Raw genomic sequence first — 20,529 nt, 5'->3', positions numbered from 1 at the left:
CTCCATAGATATTTTCTAAACCAGCATAAGATTTTAAAATTATATATAAAAATAAATAAACTGAATCACAACACCCCTCTCTTGCTAAGGAAGAAACTGTCTCTTGCTGACATCACTGTTTACATTCAGGCCCATACGGTAAACTCCACAGGAGAGCCAGAGCTCTGAGGCGAACGCCAGCTCTCCCAATGCGCGCCCAGGCACCTCTCCTGGGCGCGATTCAGTATTTAAGTTAGGGCCCACACTAATAAGGAGGCGCTAGGGATACTAGCGCGTCCCTAGCACCTCCTTATTGGCAGAAGCGGCGGCTATCAGCGGGTCTGACAGCCGACGCTTAATTTTACCGGCGTCGGTTGTCAAACCCACTGACAGCCACGGGTTCAGAACACGGACGCCGGCAAAATTGAGCATCCGTTTTGCAACCTGCAGGAAGACATTTTTTTTTTTTTTTTTAATTTTTGGGGCCTCCGACTTAATATCACTATGATATTAAGTCTGAGGGTGTACAGAAAAGCAGTTTTTTCTGCTTTTCTGTACACTTGCCTGGTGCGGTCTGAAATTTGGCAGGAGTTAGTTTCTGAGAGTAAAATGTGCAGCACAGATTTTGCTTTCTGTATTGCAGGTGACTACCTAATAGGCTCATCAACATGCATTTGCATGTGATGAGCACTATTAGTTTCGGGGGGGGGGGGGGGGGGGTGGCCCGCGCATTTTCCACCGTTCTGTATTGGCCTGATAGTAAGAAAAACAAATGTAAAATAAACAAGTCATTAGAGAGGATGACAGTTGCTCCAGGGAAATATTTACAGTACCTGAATGCAAACTACTTTGAAGTGCTTAAAAGCAGAATATGAAATAAATAAAACATCATGACAGCACAAATTTTCAGCTGAAGTTCTCACCAATAAACAGTACAGGTCACCTTTAAAGAAGCACTTTAATTACACTCAAAGATTGCTTGAAAGGATGTGAAAAGCTAAAACAAAGCAGTCAGGAAAAAAAATAACTTCTAAATACATGGTATTCTTTAATTTGATACATTTTTTGCACTAATTGCTCCCTTTCCAGCAGGTTGCACACTCACAGACCCACTCTACAATAGACAGGGCAGAATGGGGGAGCTCTCAGAAATAGAATGGTGATTAAATGTAACTTAAAATATATATTTTCGTTTCAACAGTATATAGTACTGTATTTGAGTACTAAATATTCTGGAGTTTTATTTACATCTTCCAATTAGATTGAAAGAATATGCATTTGGTATGATTTTTGTGTAATAGTAACAGTAGGAAATATATGTCCAACAGCCTCTGTGTGTACAAATTTATTTTTTTTAAAGACATTACCTATCCCTGCCTTTCTTCTTTTTTGTTTGAAGTCTGATGACCTTTTCTGACAGAACAATGTAGTCTAAAGATATGGCAGAACAGCGAAGGCTAGTAAGTGGAAAACACATTTGCACAGCTTAATAAGTCGTCTAATAAACAGCTATAAAAAGATGACATGTATAAAAAGCAAATTGTTTGAAAAGAAGGGACACTGATCATCAGTGAGTAAAGTCCAGCACACACCGCCTTCCCTCGGTGCCCGCCTGTGATTCCTCCCCCGTCCTGCATGATCTCCAGGTCGTGAAATTGAGAAAAAGTTCAATATTTACACTTTAGAAAGTTGAAACAAAAACTTACAAGCGTCCACATTCAAGAACACTGAGGACATACGTTTAAGGCCTTAATGTAGTATGGAAAATGTATTTATAGAAATTAGCTTGGGGGTGTTTTGGTTTGTTTTTTTAATTGCTACACCTTTTTTCTTTTTTTTTTTTTAGTAAATATTAACTGCGGTCACTGCAACTTCTGTGCCAAGGAGGAAGTTCTTATTGCAATACCATTCCCTCCCCTTTAGCTGTCCGCTGATTTCCCTTCGGTGGGAGGCCGGTAGCGGCCACGACTTCTCCTCCTCCTCCTCACCTTTCTGCTCCCGCAGACTCTGCACCGAGCACAGGTAATGCGCCACGTCGAAGAAAGGGAACATGGAGATCTCGGAAAACTGCAGCGACATCTCTTGCAAAGACTCCATGACGGCGGCAGCGACAACTTGTCTAGTGCCGGTGCTGCGAGGTGGAGGAGGGAGAGCGACTCGAGTTGCCAGAGAAGGCACCACTGCCGGCCGGGGAGGGGGAGGGGGGGAAGGCTGCGCGAGAGGCACTGACAGCCAACGGTCGCTGCGCGAGGCGGGGCGCCAGCCATTGACCCCGCCCTCCCCGCGCCGGTTGTTCGCTCTCCGGCCTGCGCCTTCTCGCGGAAGCGGTCGGGCTGGTTTTTCTTGAGTCGTTTTGGGTTCCTCGTCCTAGGCCTCAGGGCCTAGCCCGCAGAACTGCGATAAACCAGTTGCAGAGTGTACACAACATATCCCCACCCCGGGCCTGTTAAAGAAAGTACTGCAATTTCTCTTCTTCGGCAACAGAAACCACGCTGACTGGGTGGGCAAAATGGTCTTACCTGCTATGTCAGTATGGGCCAGACGTAATGTAAGCCAGAAGCTTAAGATGTTATTCTTGCGCTGCCTAGCAGAGGTGAATTACATTGCAAAGGGGAGAAGCCCTAGTCACTCTCTGTTTGAAGTAAAAAAAAAGAAAAAATGCCAGGGAGGAGCAGTAAAGGCAAATGGGGACAGGTGAATTACTTGGCAGTACCTTTGTTGGTAGAGACAGACGGGCCGATACAGTACAGTGTGCTCCGATGGAACACACTGTTCACCCGCCATTGGACACGCGTTTGACACTCTAGCGTTACCCCTTATTCAGTAAGGGGCCGAAAATGCGTGTCCAACCCGCCAAACCCAACCCAAACTAGGCGATAATTTCTCCCAAAAGTTTTGAAAAGTAAAAAAAATTTGAAGTCGGCCCGCAGCTGATGGGTCGAAAACCTGACGCTCAATTTTGCCAGCGTCCAGTTTCCGAGCCCGTGGCTGTCAGCGGGCTCGAGAACAGACGCCGGCAAAATTGAGCGTCGGCTGTCAAACCCGCTGACAGCCGCCGCCCCGGTCCAAAAGGAGGCACCTCCTTTTGCCTGTTTTTACCGCCAGGCCTCATTTGAATAGAGAATGGCACGCCCAGGAGCGTGGCCTGTGCACGCGCCGGGTTCGCCCGCTCTCCCGCGGACTTTACTGTATCGGCCCGAGAGAGGCCAATGCAAATTCCTTTGAAACCTAAAGGAGGCCTTCTCACCTATGCAAATGATAAATTAGTCTCTGACTTCACTGCAAGGGGGAAGGGGTGCCATAGCTGGCAGCCAGTGGTATTATTCCTCTGAACTGCAGTGATACCAAGTGCACCTGGCTACTATTGCTAGGATTAAATTGATATTTCTGCAGAAGGAAAGTTTTGAGTTTAATGCACCTATGGCAGTTCTTGGAATAATAATTTGGGGGTATAATCCCAGACCAAAGCCAATGAGGAGCAGGGGATTGATTGCTAATTAACTTTTTAAAATTAGGTATAAAAGAAAGGTCTCGTGTATAGACAGGGAGAGTGAGGAAAACATAGTTATGAGGTGAGGTTCCTACCACAAATGAAAGAGCAGTTGCAGAGGGAGGGGAGTATTACTCAAAGCCATAGTCTGTAGTATAGTAATTATAGGGCAATGGTTTGTTATTTTGCAGTAAGGGAAAAGTGTGTAAATTTAAAGTAATTCCTGATCTTTTTGTTTCATTTTTAGCTAGAAGGTCTGTATTTAGAATAGTATGTGCATACATTCAGTATTAAGCTGACCTATAGGTGCAGGGAAATGCAGACGATTTGTCACAATTTTATATGGAGTAGAGAAGAAATTTTATATTTGCCTAGCGTGTAGACAGTTGGACTCAGGACCAGCGGGTTTATGCTTCCCTGCCAGCAGATGGGAGACTGAGCAAGTTGAAGTGACCACAGCCTGCCAGTATTCTCCTTCTCCAGCAGATGGTGGATGTGCATCTTCCTATGGGGATTGCTTTGAGCTTTTTGAAAGGAGAAATTTGAAATTCTAAATTCAGGAAACGAAAGCTCCACTCTCCTGCGATGATACCTAAAGGTCCCTCCCCCAGTCCAGAATTCCTGAAGCGATTTCTGTGGTCCCGCAGAGGTGTGCCTTAGTCCGGTAACTGGGTTTCCTAGCGTGGACTTAGCTGCTAGTTCAGCTGAAAGGCAGTGTGTGCAGGAGGCCAAGCATGGCAGATGCCCTCTCCCCCCGCAACCGGAGATAGTCCCTGAGCTCATTTAAGGTTTAAAAAAAAAAGTTTAAAGTTTTACCTGAATCAGAGACAGAGGGGTTTCAGGATTTCCTCCGGTCTCTGTTCTTGGTGTGCACTATACCGACATTCGTTCCCGCGCCCTTGGGGGTTGGGGAACTGGCAGCCTGGTGGGTTGAGCGGCTCCCTGTGGACTAGGCCCAGCAGTTAGGCTTTTTTCTTGCATACCGAATGGTAGGCCGTGGTGGCCGTTTTCGCACACTCTTGTACCTGTTCTGCTGCCATCTATAGGCCATTGGTGTGCACAGTGTGTTGGCTCTATACAAGCATGCGCTCAGTTTTTAGATGCACTTTTACGCACACAAACCTTTTTTTACACACTTAACTTGGCACACAGGTTCTGCATGGGCCTTACTCTGCTTTCTTCTAGGCGCTTATTTTTTGGGTGCATTTCATTTCTGAGCCTGAGCCATTCCAACACACGTTTACCACAATGATGGTGCTAGTAAGCAAGAAGCCTAAGCATTTTCCTATTTGTGTTGCATGTCATATTAGGGCTTCTCAGCCTGACCTGGCTTCTAACCTGTGTCAGCACTGCTCAGACGCTCAAGGAGAGTTGTCTTCCTTGGATTTTGCTAAGCCTGGCTCTTCCCATTCTGAGGTGGGTTGGTCATGGCCTTGACTGTGGGGACATCAAATCTTAGTTCTCCCTTAACTGGCTCCTCCACTAGCAAGGGCAATTCTGTGGGACCAGCTCCAGTTCCTTCTGGGCTTTGTCTGGACCCGGCTGCTTTTTCTTCGGTGAAATTTTTTCAAGGATTACAAGCCTTTCTTCAGGCACAGTCCTTCGCTTCCCCCATTTCTGTCTGGTTGGACCCTCAGCCTGTGGCTCCTCCCTCTTCCAGTCCTATGCTTAAGTGCCGGGGCTAGCCTCGGCTCCCTACAGGTGTTCCCGATAGGAATCTGGATGGCACTGATGAGGTTGATCTTGATTCCCTGGAAGATGTGGAAATTCCTTCAGGGCTGTAACCGTACTAAATCATGTTGCAATTCTTTCATAGAGATGAATTGCCAGCCCTGATTTCCCAGACCTTGAAACAGCTGGGTGTTTCTGGTTCGGATACTATGTCAGAGCACAGGAAGAATCCCATTTTGGTTTCCTTACGTAAAGCCTCTTGTTTTTTCCTAGAGATGGATGTCATCCAGAAATTGCTTGATCTGGAATGGGATGCTCCAGAGACAAATTTTAAAGGGGGTCAGACAAATCGCCTGTTTGTTCTCCGTAGCGGGAGTAAGCAGGGCATATCGGCTTTGCAGGCTACCGTAGCTCGTTGGATTAAGGAGGTGGTCACGTATGTGGATGCTGGAAAGCCGTTGCTACTCAGGTTTGGGCTTAGGCAGTGTCATGGGCGGAAGTTAGTCTGTTGTCTCCCATTGATATCTGCCAAACTGCGATGTGGTCCTCCTTACACACTTTTTCCAGGTTTTCTCACCTGGATATGCAGGCCCAGGAGGATGCAGCCTTTGAACATGCGGTGTTGACTGGACCGTGGGCAGCCTCCAATCCTGTTGGGGAGTAGCTTTGGTACATCCCACTGGTCCTGAGTCCATCTGTCTACACACTAGGAAATGGAGAAATTACTTACCTGATAATCTTGTTTTCCTTAGTGTAGTCAGATGCACTCAGCTTCCTGCCCTCAGCTGCCGCATGAGTGTGTCAATAGTCCTGTGGGGCTCTGGGTCCCAAGGGATTACTGGTAAGTGTTTATCCAGTTCCTAGCTTGGGTTACCTTAAATTTTATGTGAGTTCAGTGTTTATGGTTGGTTGAATACAGTTCTGGTTATCTGTTTTTAATTAAGGTTTTTTGCTAGTCTGTCCACAGTTGCTTTTAAAAAGAATACTGCAGGTTGGGATCACTGCAGGGTTATATATACTGTGATGCCTGCTTGCTCAGTCTCCATCTGCCAGCAGAGGAGCATAAATCCACTGGTTCTGAGTCCATCTGTCTACAGTAAGGAAAATAAAATTATCAGGTAAATTATTTCTCCATTTTTTGTGAGACCCGGGTCTTCCAATCTCCTGAAGCAAGAGGACCCTGCAGCAGAACTGGGCACAGAATATCAAGCATCTGCATCAGCTTCATCAAGCACAAAGTGGAGGAGCTTGTCTAAAGAAAAGGAAAACAGAACTCACATGCGACTTAACTGAGAATTTATAATTATTCTGGCCAGAATTTAGGTGGGAGTTTGAAGTATTTTGCAAGTGAACTGAACTGAGATCAGCGTAGGGCTAGTGATTTTTCTTTTATATCTTGCAACCTGATTTTCCTCACTTTTCCATGTTAATAAAATCTTTTTTCTTTTTTTACTATAATGCTATTGGTCTGTGTTTGCTGTATAGAGTATAAGAATCCTAATGCACTGTGTCACTGTGCATGTACTGATTTTATATGCAATACTTGCTGTAGCTATATAAGGTGGGTTTTATGTTATCAGTTATTGTTCTATTCTCTTCTCCATTACCTGCTATTAATTAAGATGACTTAGAAAGTAGCCACTGCTATTACTGGCATCGGTAGCATGGAGTGGACTTGGTTTTTGGGTACTTGCCGGGTTCTTATGGCCTGGATTGGCCACTGTTGGAAACGGGATGCTGGGCTTGATGGACCCTTGGTCTGACCCAGTATGGCATTTTCTTATGTTCTCTCCTCCCCATCCCTGGGAGACCCTTTAGTTGTGGGGGCGCATTACATATGTCTGTCCTTAAACACACAGCTGAGAGGTGGAGTTATATTTTGTGGCCCCTCTCACCATAGGGGAGAGGTTTACAATAATACATTTCTTCTCCTCTTCTCACAGATGCAAAATGAGGAAAACCTTTCAGTACATCTGGGCCCATGAAATTGCTTTTAATGCAATGGTATACAAAAGATAAAGGGAGCTATTCTGTTCTCCCAGCACTTGATGCTGCATTGCCATACAGTCTAATATCTAAATTCTTGTTCAGCCTATTTTTAAGCTCCACAAACATTTATTGAGAACAAGCTGAATAACATGGAACTGATGCAACAATAACTGGAACAAAGGGACATGCTTACTAAAGGTTTTCTCTTCTTTTGTGTCTATGGGAAATAAAGCCCAAAGTCTATCAGAGATAAGGACTTTGAATATTTACGGTAGCTGAGACAGGTGAAAAGACAATGCTTTTGCTAGTGTCTCAGAGGTAACGGGTGCAAGCTTAGCTGGAGAGATAGTGTCTGAAAAGGAGGGTTCTCACACACATTAAAAATCAGAATTCCTAGAACAGAGGTGCTCAGGGCCCTGCTCCCAGCAAGGGTGGTTTTGAGAATATACTAAATAGTATGCATAAGATATATTTGCTTGCACAATCCCTAATATAATTTATGCATATTCATTAGGTATATACTGAAAACCCTTCTAACTTCAGGGAGGAGTGCCCAAAGACTGGTTTGGAGTAGAGAAACAGCCTAAACATAGACCATGACGGCAAATAAAGACTATACAGCACCTCCAGCCAGCCCATCCCCATTGCAACTGTATAGCATTTTCCCTTATTTAGACTCTGTGCTTGTCCTATATTTTCTTGAATTCTGATACTGATCTTGTCTACACCATCTCCACAGGGATGCATTCACCAACCTTTTAAGTAAATAAATATTAATCCTTAAGATTACTTCTGAGTCTACCCCTTTCATCTTCAGCCCATGGTTCCTTCTTCCTATAAACTGTCAGATTCAGTTCAAGATCTGCTGCCTCCCTTTTAAAGTACTAAACTGGAATATTCCTCCCTATCTTTTGCATCTTCTAGTCTCAAACAAACCTGCCAGAGCTCACCATTCTTCACAAGAATTTTTACCATCTCACAAGGAAATCTGTTTAGAAAGGACAAGAGAACTCAGTTTTTCCAGTTCAGCTCCGTTTGTGGAATTCATTTTTTGTATCTATGTTTTGAAAAAGAATTTGTGAAATTAAAGAAGGGACTTGAGACTTTTTTCTTTCTAAAAATATTGAACTCTAACAGCTCTTCCTATATATACTCGTGGGGGAATTCTATGTAAACAAATTTAAAATTCTGCGTACAAAAACTTAAAATTCTGCAAAATTCTTCAAACTGAGAGGAGAGGATCACCTTGCTGGTGGCTGAAAGGAATCAGTATGTTTTTGCTTGGGATATTGTCTTTTTTAAAAGTATTGGGGCAAAGTTAACTATTTGGGAATGTTATTTAGTGTGTTTGTGCTTTTAATAGTAAGACAGCAAATAAACAGAAGTTAGACTTTGTATTTTTAAATAGTAAGGCAGCTAGTAAGCATAAGTTACTGTTTGTATATTTAAAAAAAAAAGCCATCCTTTGAACTTCACTTCACAAATTCCCCACACTTTATTGAGAGTTTGATCATTCCCCTGTAGGCCACTACTAGACATATAGTGAATTCACTAATACATTTAAAGGACATTAGACACATTCCTACTCCCATAGCAACCTAAAACCTTAAGTAGGAACTGAACAAATTAGAGATGAAGGCAGCAAGAGGGGGCCTTCTCAGTCTTTTGCATTGAGTGTCACATGTATAATTTTTTTACCCGCTGGTGAGAAATTGTACATATGCATGCGATGCAAAGAGCTCTTGGCACTCAGAGAATGAGTCCGATCTCTGGAGGCTAGAGTGGCAGACCTGGAGGAGCTAAGGCAGACAGAGGTATATAGATGAGACCTTCAGGGACATAGTAGCCAAGTCCCAACTTTAGACTGGCAGTCCTGGTGCTGCCTTGGAGGAAGGTGGTCTCATGATTGGACAGCATCAACCTGGTGCAGCAGGAAAGAATCCTGTAGCAAGGACCTGCTCTCCAGGTGATGCATTTTCCTTTCGCACCGAGGATATCTCCTGCCCAGGAGGGAACAGTTAGATCGACCGTCATAGTTGGTGATTCGATTATTAGGAATGTAGACAGCTGGGTGACTGGTGGGCGTGAGGATCGCCTGGTAACTTGCCTACCTGGTGTGAAGGTGGTGGACCTCACACGTCACCTAGATAGGATTTTAGACAGTGCTGGGGAGAAGCAGGCTGTCGTACATATGGGCACTAGCGACAAGAAAATGTGGGAGGAAGGTTCTGGAAGCCAAATTTAGGCTCTTAGGTAGAAAGCTTAAATCCAGAACCTCCAGGGTAGCATTCTCTGAAATGCTCCCTGTTCCATGCGCAGGTCACCAGAGGCAGGCAGAGCTCCGGAGTCTCAATGCGTGGGTGAGACGATGGTGCAAGGAAGAGGGTTTCAGTTTTGTTAGCAACTGGGTCACCTTTTGGGGAAGGGGGGAGTCTCTTCCAAAGGGACGGTCTCCACCTTAACCAGAGTGGAACCAAGCTGCTGGCACTAACCTTTAAAAAGGAGATAGAGCAGCTTTTAAACTAGAACAAAGGGGAAAGCCGACTCGCTCAGCAGCACATGGTTCGGAGAGAGGTATCTTCAAAGGATACTAACGATGCATTAGAATTAGGGCATCCCGACAGTGAGGTTCCAATAATAAGAAAAGTAGTCCAAGTGCCTGAAACTAAAAACTCGCCTGAGCTAAAAAATTCCAACATCCCTATCAATTAAAAAGCAGAATGAAAATACAAACAAAACACACACTGAAATGTTTGTATGCTAATGCCAGACATCTAAGTAGTAAGATGGGAGAATTAGAATGTATAGCAGTGAATGATGACAGACTTAATTGGCATCTCAGAGACATGGTAGAAGGAGGACAACCAATGGGACAGTGCTATACTGGGGTACAAATTATATCGCAATGACAGAGAGGAGCACCCGGGAGGCGATGTGGCACTTTATGTCTGGGATGGCATAGAGTCCAACAGGATAAACATCCTGCATGAGACTAAATGCACAATTGAATCTTTATGGGTAGTAATCCCTTGTGTGTCGGGGAAGACTATAGTGATAGGAGTATACTACCATCCACCTGGTCAAGATGGTGAGACAGAAAGTGAAATGCTAAGAGAAATTAGGGAAGCTAATCAAATTGGTAGTGTGGTAATAATGGGAGACTTCAATTACCCCAATATTGACTGGGTAAATGTATCATTGGTACATACTAGAGATATAAAGTTCCTGGATCGAATAAATTACATTTTTATGGAGCAATTGGTTCAGGAACGGACAAGACAGGGAGCAATTTTAAATCTAATTCTCAGTGGAGAACAGGATTTGGTGAGAGAGGTAACACTGGTGGGGCCGCTTGGCAATAGTGATCATAATATGATCAAATTTGAATTAATGACTGGAAGGGGGACAGTAAGCAAATCCACAGCTCTTGTGCTAAATTTTCAAAAGGGAAACTGATAAAATGAGAAAAATTGTTAGAAAAAAACTGAAAGGAGCAGCTACAAAGCTAAAAAGTGTACAAGAGGCGTGGTCACTGTTAAAAAAAATACCATCCTAGAAGCACAGTCCAGATGTATTCCATACATTAAAAAAAGTGGAAAGAAGGAAAAACGATTACTGGCATGGTTAAAAGGGGAAGTGAAAGAAGCTATTTTAGCCAAAAGATCTTCATTCAAAAATTGGAAGAAGGATCCAACAGAAGAAAATAGGATAATACATAAGCGTTGGCAAGTTAAATGTAAGACATTGATAAGGCAGGCTAAGAGATAATTTGAAAAGAATTTGGCCGTAGAGGCAAAAACTCACAGTAAAAACTTTTTAAAATACATCCGAAGCAGAAAGCCTGTGAGGGAGTTAACTGGACCGTTAGATGATCGAGGGGTTAAAGGGGCACTTAGAGAAGATAAGGCCATTGCGGAAAGATTAAATGATTTCTTTGGTGTTTACTGAAGAGGATGTTGGGGAGTTACCCATACTGGAGAAGGTTTTCATGGGTAATGATTCAGATGGACTGAACCAAATCACGGTGAACCTAGAAGATGTGGTAGGCCTGATTGACAAACTGAAGAATAGTAAATCACCTGGACCGGATGGTATACACCCCAGGGTTCTGAAGGATCTAACAAATAAAATTTCAGACCTGTTAGTAAAAATTTGTAACCTATCATTAAAATCATCCATTGTACTTGAAGACTGGAAGATAGCAAATGTATTCCCAATATTTAAAAAGGGCTCCAGGGGCGATGCGAGAAACTACAGACCGGTTAACCTGACTTCAGTGCCAGGAAAAATAGTGGAAAGTGTTCTAAACATCAAAATCACAGAACATATAGAAAGACATGGTTTAATGGAACAAAGTCAGCATGGCTTTACCCAAGGCAAGTCTTGCCTCACAAATCTTCACTTTTTTGAAGGAGTTAATAAACATGTGGATAAAGGTGAACCAGTAGATGTAGTGTACTTGGATTTTCAGAAGCTATTTGACAAAGTTCCTCGTGAGAGGCTTCTAGGAAAAGTAAAAAGTCATGGGATAGGTGGCGATGTCCTTTCGTGGATTACAAACTGGCTAAAAGACAGGAAAACAGAGAGTAGGATTAAATGGACAATTTTCTCAGTGGAAGAGAGTGGGCAGTGGAGTGCCTCAGGGATCTGTATTGGGACCCTTACTTTTCAATATATTTATAAATGATCTGGAAAGAAATACAACAAATGAGGTAATCAAATTTGCAGATGATACAAAATTGTTCAGAGTAGTCAAATCACAAGCAGATTGTGATAAATTGCAGGAAGACCTTGTGAGACTGGAAAATTGGGCATCAAAATGGCAGATGAAATTTAATGTGGATAAGTGCAAGGTGATGCATATAGGAAAAAATAACCCATGCTATAATTACACAATGTTGGGTTCCATATTAGGTGCTACAACCCAAGAAAGAGATCTAGGCATCATAGTGGATAACACATTGAAATCATTTGTTCAGTGTGCTGCGGCAGTCAAAAAAACAAACAGAATGTTGGGAATTAATAGAAAGGGAATGGTGAATAAAATGGAAAATGTCATAATACCTCTCTATCGCTCCATGGTGAGACCGCACCTTGAATACTGTGTACAATTCTGGTCGCCGCATCTCAAAAAAGATATAATTGCGATGGAGAAGGTACAGAGAAGGGCTACCAAAATGATAAAGGGGATGGAACAGCTCCCCTATGAGGAAAGACTAAAGAGGTTAGGACTTTTCAGCTTGGAGAAGAGACGGATGAGGGGGGATATGATAGAGGTGTTTAAAATCATGAGAGGTCTAGAACGGATAGATGTGAATCGGTTATTTACTCTTTCGGATAATAGAAAGACTAGGGGGTACTCCATGAAGTTAGCATGGGGCACATTTAAAACTAATCGGAGAAAGTTCTTTTTCACTCAACGCACAATTACACTCTGGAATTTGTTGCCAGAGGATGTGGTTAGTGCAGTTAGTATAGCTGTGTTTAAAAAAGGATTGGATAAATTCTTGGAGAAGTCCATTACCTGCTATTTAGTTGACAGTCACTGCTATTATTAGCAACAGTAACATGGAATAGACTTAGTTTTTGGGTACTTGCCAGGTTCTTATGGCCTGGATTGGCCATTTTTGGTAACAGGATGCTGGGCTTGATGGACCCTTGGTCTGACCCAGTATAGCATGTTCTTATGTTCTTACATGACAGTCTTTAAGTAATTACATTTTAAATTAATATAGAAAAAAGTTATTACTTAAAGATGCAGAATTTTAAATATTTTGAGCAGAATTTCCCTAGAAATTCATTGTAAGAGTGTCCCACCAGCTCTCCCTACTCCCCTGGCCACTTTGCCCTCTCAGGCCCCAACTCCTCCACCCGTTCTCAGTACTGCCCCTCACATAGTCTCCCTCTGTCCCTCCCTCTATCACACACAGGCTCCCTCTCTAAATCACATACACACACCCTCATACAGACTCCCTTACTCTCGCGCACACACACACACACACACACCCCCTCATACAGGGCCCTCTTTTCTTGCATACACACCCACACAAGCTCCCTTTCTCTCACACACATACATCCTCACACAGGCTACCAATTTCTCTCTCACGCACCCCTTCACACAGACTGTCTCACATACACAATCCCTTCACCAGACTAGCACCCTCACATGCACATGATCCCTTTTTCATACACATACACTTCCAATCTCACACACATACACATTCCTTCATAATTTCCTCATATAGGCTCCCTCTCTCTCAAACCCACACTCAAGCATCCCCCCCCCCCACTCTCTTACCTCCCATGCTCTCACTCTCCCCTCTCCCACACCCCCTTTCCCCTCATATAGGTTCCCTCTCTCTGAAACCTACATTCAAGCATCTCCCCTCCTTACCTCCCATGCTCTCTCACACCCTCCTGCTCTCTCACCCTCCCCTCACATAGACTCCCTCTCTGTGAAACCCACATTCAAGCATCCCCTCGCGCTCTTACCTCCCATGTTCTCTCTCTCTCACACCTTCCTGCTCTCTCACCCTCCCCCTCTCTCACACACACATTCTCTCTCACCGATGCCTTCCATCTTCACAGCAAGCGGAGCACACTCCATTCACAGCACACGGGGTCTTCCATCTTTGTCGCAAACAGCGTGCTGGGTCCTTCATCTTCGCCGCAAATGGAGCACATCCAGCGGCACAAGCGGGATGTGCTCCGTTCGTGGCATGCCGGGGTCTCCTCTGCTATTTTCTGTACAGAAAATGGCAATTCTGCATAGGGGGGAATTCTGCGCAAATCCTGTGCTCCGCAGTAGCGCAGAATTCCCCCAGGACTATATGTAGGAATAAGATGTAATATATTTAGCAATAATTTTATTTGGACTTTCTGCTTTTAACTTGTTCTATTGTATTTATTTTATCATTTAAGTTATGTACTTATTTGCTGCTGCAATCAGTTTATTAACTTTAGTATTGTTTTTCCTTGTTTAACGTTATTTTGTTTTTCCGTCAATAAGCAGGCTGAATTAGCCATGCTGTCCGAGTGACTTCATTCGATGGCATACTTACGGACTCTCTCTCCAAGAATTAAGAACTTATGCTCTGCTGCACCTGTGTGGTACTTCTTATACGAAGCAAGTCATCAGTCTCCTCAGTCTTAATTTTTCCATGCTTTTGCACGGAAGTATGGATTTTTTTCTCCTCTTGTCTCCTCAGTTTTTTTTTTCTAGGCCTTAGCATTTTTTCTACTTGTGCTATCGAACCCACAAAAGCACTTTTCAGTGCTACCACAATGTCTAAAAAGCCTGGCTTCAAATACTGTGAAGTGCGGACACACAATGTCCTCACTGACTGTCATAATTATTGTTAAATTTACCTGGGCACAAGCGGGATGTGCTCCGTTCGTGGCATGCCGGGGTCTCCTCTGCTATTTTCTGTACAGAAAATGGCAATTCTGCATAGGGGGGAATTCGGCGCAAATCCTGTGCTCCGCAGTAGCGCAGAATTCCCCCAGGACTATATGTAGGAATAAGATGTAATATATTTAGCAATAATTTTATTTGGACTTTCTGCTTTTAACTTGTTCTATTGTATTTATTTTATCATTTAAGTTATGTACTTATTTGCTGCTGCAATCAGTTTATTAACTTTAGTATTGTTTTTCCTTGTTTAACGTTATTTTGTTTTTCTGTCAGTAAACAGGCTGAATTAGCCATGCTGTCCGAGTGACTTCATTCGATGGCATACTTACGGACTCTCTCTCCAAGAATTAAGAACTTATGCTCTGCTGCACCTGTGTGGTACTTCTTATATGAAGCGAGTCATCGGTCTCCTCAGTCTTAATTTTTCCATGCTTTTGCACGGAAGTATGGATTTTTTTCTCCTCTTGTCTCCTCAGTTTTTTTTTTTCTAGGCCTTAGCATTTTTTCTACTTGTGCTATCGAACCCACAAAAGAACTTTTCAGTGCTACCACAATGTCTAAAAAGCCTGGCTTCAAATACTGTGAAGTGCAGACACACAATGTCCTCACTGACTGTCATAATTATTGTTAAATTTACCTGGGCCCGGACCATGACCAAGTATCTTGCAGCGACTTTTCCGCATGTCACCACAGGCCCGAGGCCCGAAGACCGAGAGCCATGAAAATTGCTTCCCTGAAGGATGGGGATGGTGCATCTTCGGCATCTGAAAGCTATGCTCTATCTCCAAGACACTTGGCTCATTCTTCTCCAAGCCCTAAACATCACCACAATATGCACACAGAAGGTCAGCATCCATGGAGCTACAGGTAGCGTCTAAACACAAAACCAAGCCAGTGGCCCCCCAGGCACCTGTGTCTTCATCTGGGGTGATGCTGAAGTTGCCTACAGAGTGAGTGCTCAGGTAGGCGCTCAACTGAGCACCTACCTGAATGGTGTCTCAGGCGCCTACTTTTTTAATGCCTATTTTTTCAAGCGCCTATTGCAAGCACAGCTGGCACAAAGTTCTCAGACTACTGTTGGAGCGCAGTGACAACTCTATAGCATCGATAGCAGAGAAGTCTAAGCGCCTTACCCTTTGTGCTGCTTGCCATATTTGGGCATCTCAGCCTGGTGTCCCCTCTAACCTTTTTCAAAACTGTTTGGAGGCTCAGAGAGAATTCTCTTAGTCTGATTTTACTAAGCCCGGTCCTTCCCAGCATAAGGGATTGGAAAAAGAGCTGGCAGGGGTTTTGCTTGAGTTTGGGGCTCCTTTAACTGGTTTGTCAGCAGGGGAAGGTAGTTTAGTGGGTGCAGGACAGATGCCCCCTGGTTTTGGCATGAACCCTTCTGCTTTTTCTTGGGTGGAATTTTTTCAAGGGCTGCAGTCCTTTCTTAAAGTACAGTCGAAGGCACCAGCCAGTCTTAACAGTTCAGGATCGCAGGCTGTGGATTCCCGCGCACCTGGTGCCGTGGGTAAGCATGGGAATATGTCTAGACCTGCTACGTGTCATGCTAATAGGGACCCAAATGGCACGGATGATTGCGCTGATCCTTACTCCCTGGAGGATGGGGAAATTCCTTTGGGGCTGTAGCATATAGAACTATGTTGCGTTTCTTTCACAGAGAAGGGTTACCAGTTCTGATTTCCTAGACATTGAAGATGCTGATGGTATCGGGGGCTAATTCCATGTCTGAGCCAAAGAAAGATCCCATTTTCATTTCTTTGCATAAAGCCTCATGTTTCTTCCCTATTATGGAGGCTATTTAAGAATTAATTGATCTTAAATGGGGCACCCCGGAAACTAATTTTAAAGGGGGCAAGTCTTGGAAGGGCTGTACCCCCTGGATCCGGCTGCGAAAGAGCAATTGCGTTTTCCAAAAGTGGGTTCACTTGTGAATGCCATCACCAAGTGGACAACTATGCCCATAGAAGGGGGAACGACATTGAAGGATGCCAAGATAGAAGAATTGAGATCATCCTTAAGCAGGCCTTTGAAGAGATGACAATGAATTTGCAGATTGCTTCTGGTTGCTCCCTGATGGCTCACTCTTGTTTACTTCTCTCTCAGGAAGTTGATGAGTCTGATGTGAATTCCAGGGCAATAATGGAACCAGCAGCCGCCTTTTTGGCAGATGTGGGGTGCGATTTGGTCCGCACTTCAGCCAGAGGGGTGGCTTCAGTAATAGCTTTGGCGTAGGAATTGGTCAACTGAATCAATTTCAAAGTCCAATTTTACGAAACTGCCTTTTAAAGAATCACTCTTGTTTGGGAGTGAGTTGGAAAAATAGCAAATAAGAAGAACATAAGAAATAAATGGGGTGAGGCCCAGGTTCCTAGGTTACCAGAGGATAAGAAGCAGAAGCAATGCTCCTTCAGCATGAGAGGTCGTGCCAGGGGTTTCAGACGCTTTTGAACCCACAGAGGAGCAGCTTCTCAGAGCACTCAGCCTTTGGGTAGGTAACAGTCCTTTCATCCCAGGCAGCCCAGAAGGGGTGCAGACTCGGGTAGGGATGCCCCCCCCCCCCAAGCCTCTCAGTAAAGGTGTGCTGCCCCACCCCCAGGAACAGGAGATAGGGGGTCATCTGTCTCTTATTGGAGTTGTGTTCAGATCACGTCAGACCAGTGAGTTCTAGAGGTGATGAGATGGCTATGCTCTGGAGTTTCTCAGTGTCCCTTGGGATGTTTTCATGGTGTCTCTCTGCAACTCTCTGCAGAATAGACAAGCAGTGGAGTGTACATTGTCAAGGCTCCTCAGCCTGTGGGCTGTAGTTCCAGTGCCCATGTCTTGAGAAAATGTGGGCCAATATTCCATTTCTTTCATTGTGCCCAAGGAGGGTTGCTTTCACCTCATCCTAGATCTCAAGGGAGTCAACTGTCATTTGCGGGTGACTCATTTTCACATGGAAACCCTACCTTCAGTGATAATGGCAGTACAGTCAGGGGAGTTTCTGTCGTTTCTGGATTTGTCTGAGGTGAACCTTCATATTCCCATTCGCATGAAGCATCAGCGGTTTCTGCGCTGCTTTACTGTCACTGGCAATCAATTCCCCACAATCACTTAGCTACCAGTGAGCTCTAGATCAGATCTCCAACGGGTAAGTGAGCTAACTGACCACAAAGAAGTTTCATTTCAAAGGAAAGGCATATTTGTTTAATAAACATTAGTATGAATCACAGGTTAATTTATACTTGTTTAAGAAATAGAGCTAAAAGGTGATAATGGGGGGGGGGGGGGGGGGAAGGATTCAGACTTCAAATCCTTGTCCCTTTAGGTCTGGTTCTCAATTGGTTTCTGTCATGGTAAGTTTTTAAATGGTTACTAATTTGCATATGATTTTTTAAACTTACTTTGACAGTTTCACTGTCATTTCTACTTAAAAAGTAAAGTGAAAAGAACGAGGATGCTGTCATAAAGAACTGCAACAAAAAGGAATTGGAACACCATTCCAGACCATTCCACAACAAATTAAGCCCTGGTAGGAACAAAAAAAAAAACAAAAACCCGATGGATACTGAAACACCCAACAACTATTTTATTGTTTTTAACATAGAAACATAGAAATGATAGCAGAAAAAGACCAAATGGCCCAACCAGTCTGCCCAGCAAGCTCCCATACTTAGCTTCCCATACTTATCAGTTTCACAGATGGCCAAAGTCAGGGCTCTTGTTGGTTACTGTTTGAGTCCTATTTCCTGCCACTCCCTGCCATTGAAACAGAGAGTAATGTTGGAGTTGTATCAAAAGTGAAGTATCAGGCTTTTTGCTTAACGGTAGTAACCACTACATCAAACAACTTACCCTATGCTTGTTTATCCAGAACGTACAGTTCAATGCCATGTTGGATGTTGTCTGAATCTAATTCCTCTTTTCCACATTTAGAGTAGTAACCACTGCATCAAGCAAGTTACCCCCATGCTTATTTGTTTTCCCAGACTGTGCCGTTCAATGTCCTTGTTGGTTGTCTGAATGTAAATCCTCTTTTCCACATTTCTCCTTGCAGCTGAAGCAGAGAGTAATGTTGGGGTTGCATAAACTGTATGAAGGCTTATTGGATAAGGGTAGTAACCCCCATTCCAGCAAACTACCCTCATTCCTCTTTTCACTCATTCCCATCCCTCTAGCCTTTATGGAGCCAGTGTTTATCCCATGCCCCTTTGAATTCCTTCACAGTTTTAGTCTTCATTACTTCCTCTAGAAGGGTATTCCAGGCATCCACCACCCTCTCCGTGAAGAAATGCTTCCTGACATTGGTTCTGAGTCTTCCTCCCTGGAGTTTCAAATCGTGACCCCTAGTTCTACTGATTTCTTTCTTGCTCTCTGCTTTAACGGCAAGGGAAATGTGGAAAAGAGGATTTACATTCAGGCAACCAACAAGGACATTGAACTGTACCAGTCTGGGAAAACAAATAAGCATGGGAGTAATGTGCTTGATGGGGCAGTTTAATGTCCATTCCATACAAGAAACTAGTTTCCTTACAAAGTTGTTTTAATTGTTGGTTCTGACTTCACTAGGGGGCCAGCATAATAAAAGTGGTACAAAAAAAATGGGTGAGGCAATTTTCTAGGCAAGGTTTTTTATGCGGAAACATATCTGTTTATCTGTAAAAAAAAAAATTATTTTTTTTTAAATCACTGTCTGAGAGGATACGCTTGTCACTACCTGCACTGGTGAAAAGTCTGCAAGTATTTTGTGACCCACAGACTTTACACCAATTTCAAAGGGAAAGTGTACACCAAATCTACCCACATACATTGTTACACCTGCTAATTTCTGTACAGAGCTTTTCTGAAAAACAATGTACGCACATATCTTTTCAGAATACAAAACGTATACACACCTAAGTGCAAACTCTTCCCCAGCCCTGCCTCTGAGAATGCCTGTGTTCACTGCAGGTAAATGGAATGGGCATACTGGCTCTATGTGCATACATTTCCCCACGTATCAGCCAAGCAGTTTTGTAACAGCCCATTTCTATGGCTAAAGCACAGTTCTAGTCATGGATAGGGCTTTGGAAATTACCCTCTTGTTATATATACGCCATGGGCTATATTGCTACTCAAGCACAATCATTTCTTATTTCCCATTTTTCCCCTTTTTTTCTGTTTTCCCCTCATTTCAAAATTACAGGAAATTTGCATCTCTAGTGTGGATAGAAAACAATGAAGTTGCACAAGAAGGCTCATGCCCCCAGATCTGAGCCCTGGCTCTGATTGATCTGCAAGCCCAATGGAGCAAGGAAACGGTGGGGAGGTGGTAGACCTCATATGCCCCATACCTACACTGTAAATGTAATTGAAAGGGTGACGCAAATAAATGCATAAAACCCAACCTTTTTTTTTTTTGTCTTGATGCTTTCAGTGGGCTCCCTTCTTCAGCCTGCAGATTCTCATTGTCTGATGGCTCCCACTGCACTTTCTTTCATAACGGATTGCAGTTATCTTACTTAACCTCAGAGTGGCAATAGATACACATTCCTGAGAAATTAGTTAAGAAAAAGAAAGTCAGCGTGGGGAAGAGAAGAAAGGGAAAAAAATTGGCTGCAGCTAAATGTAGGGCACTAGAGTTAATTGCTTCATATTTTAAATGTTAGGCAAAAGCATATGGAGCAAACAGCAGCACTGGGCAGGCCACTGCTTGGCAGGGTTCCTGTCAGACTGAATTTTTCAAATGCCTGGGAGTGGGTTCAAAGCCAAACTCTCTCTTGTCTTTTGCAACATCTAGGAACAATTATGTACAATAATCAGCCACTGCAGCCATAGAGAGCGAAATTAATGGAATTCATCTCCCTGTGAAAGATCTTACCAGACAGCTGCTCGCCAAATAAATACATAAAATCTGCCTTGCACTTTAATGCTTATCTGAATTCAAGGGGTTAAAACAGCAGTACCGGCAAATAATTTTAATTCAGTTTACAGTTAAAGCCAACTAAATAATGTAGTTTAC

General features: G+C 43.5%; 1 protein-coding gene and 1 long non-coding RNA gene across 3 annotated transcripts in view; one reads left to right on the top strand and one right to left on the bottom strand.

The window, feature by feature from the left end:
• The window catches only part of TMEM38B (transmembrane protein 38B), a 138,214-nt gene extending 136,040 nt beyond the window's left edge, over positions 1 to 2,174 (bottom strand). The window contains exon 1 of the mRNA XM_029604786.1: positions 1,968 to 2,174. Within this exon, the coding sequence (XP_029460646.1) occupies positions 1,968 to 2,076 (109 nt within the window). The 5' untranslated portion in view covers positions 2,077 to 2,174. The remainder of the gene's footprint in view (positions 1 to 1,967) is intronic.
• Positions 1,897 to 19,881, top strand: LOC115093101. Of its 2 annotated transcripts, none has more exons than XR_003857170.1 (3): positions 1,897 to 2,001; positions 14,817 to 15,410; positions 19,714 to 19,881. It is a non-coding gene; the product is annotated as an uncharacterized LOC115093101 (long non-coding RNA). The 2 variants fall into 2 exon arrangements; XR_003857171.1 differs by having other exon boundaries at positions 14,817 to 15,493.
• Positions 19,882 to 20,529: the final 648 nt, after the last annotated feature.

This window comes from Rhinatrema bivittatum, chromosome 1 (genome assembly GCF_901001135.1).
Source record: "Rhinatrema bivittatum chromosome 1, aRhiBiv1.1, whole genome shotgun sequence".
In the NCBI taxonomy this organism is placed as follows: Eukaryota; Metazoa; Chordata; class Amphibia; order Gymnophiona; family Rhinatrematidae; genus Rhinatrema; species Rhinatrema bivittatum.
Note: the sequence above shows the minus strand (reverse complement) of the source record. Positions and strands in the feature narration are given on the sequence as shown.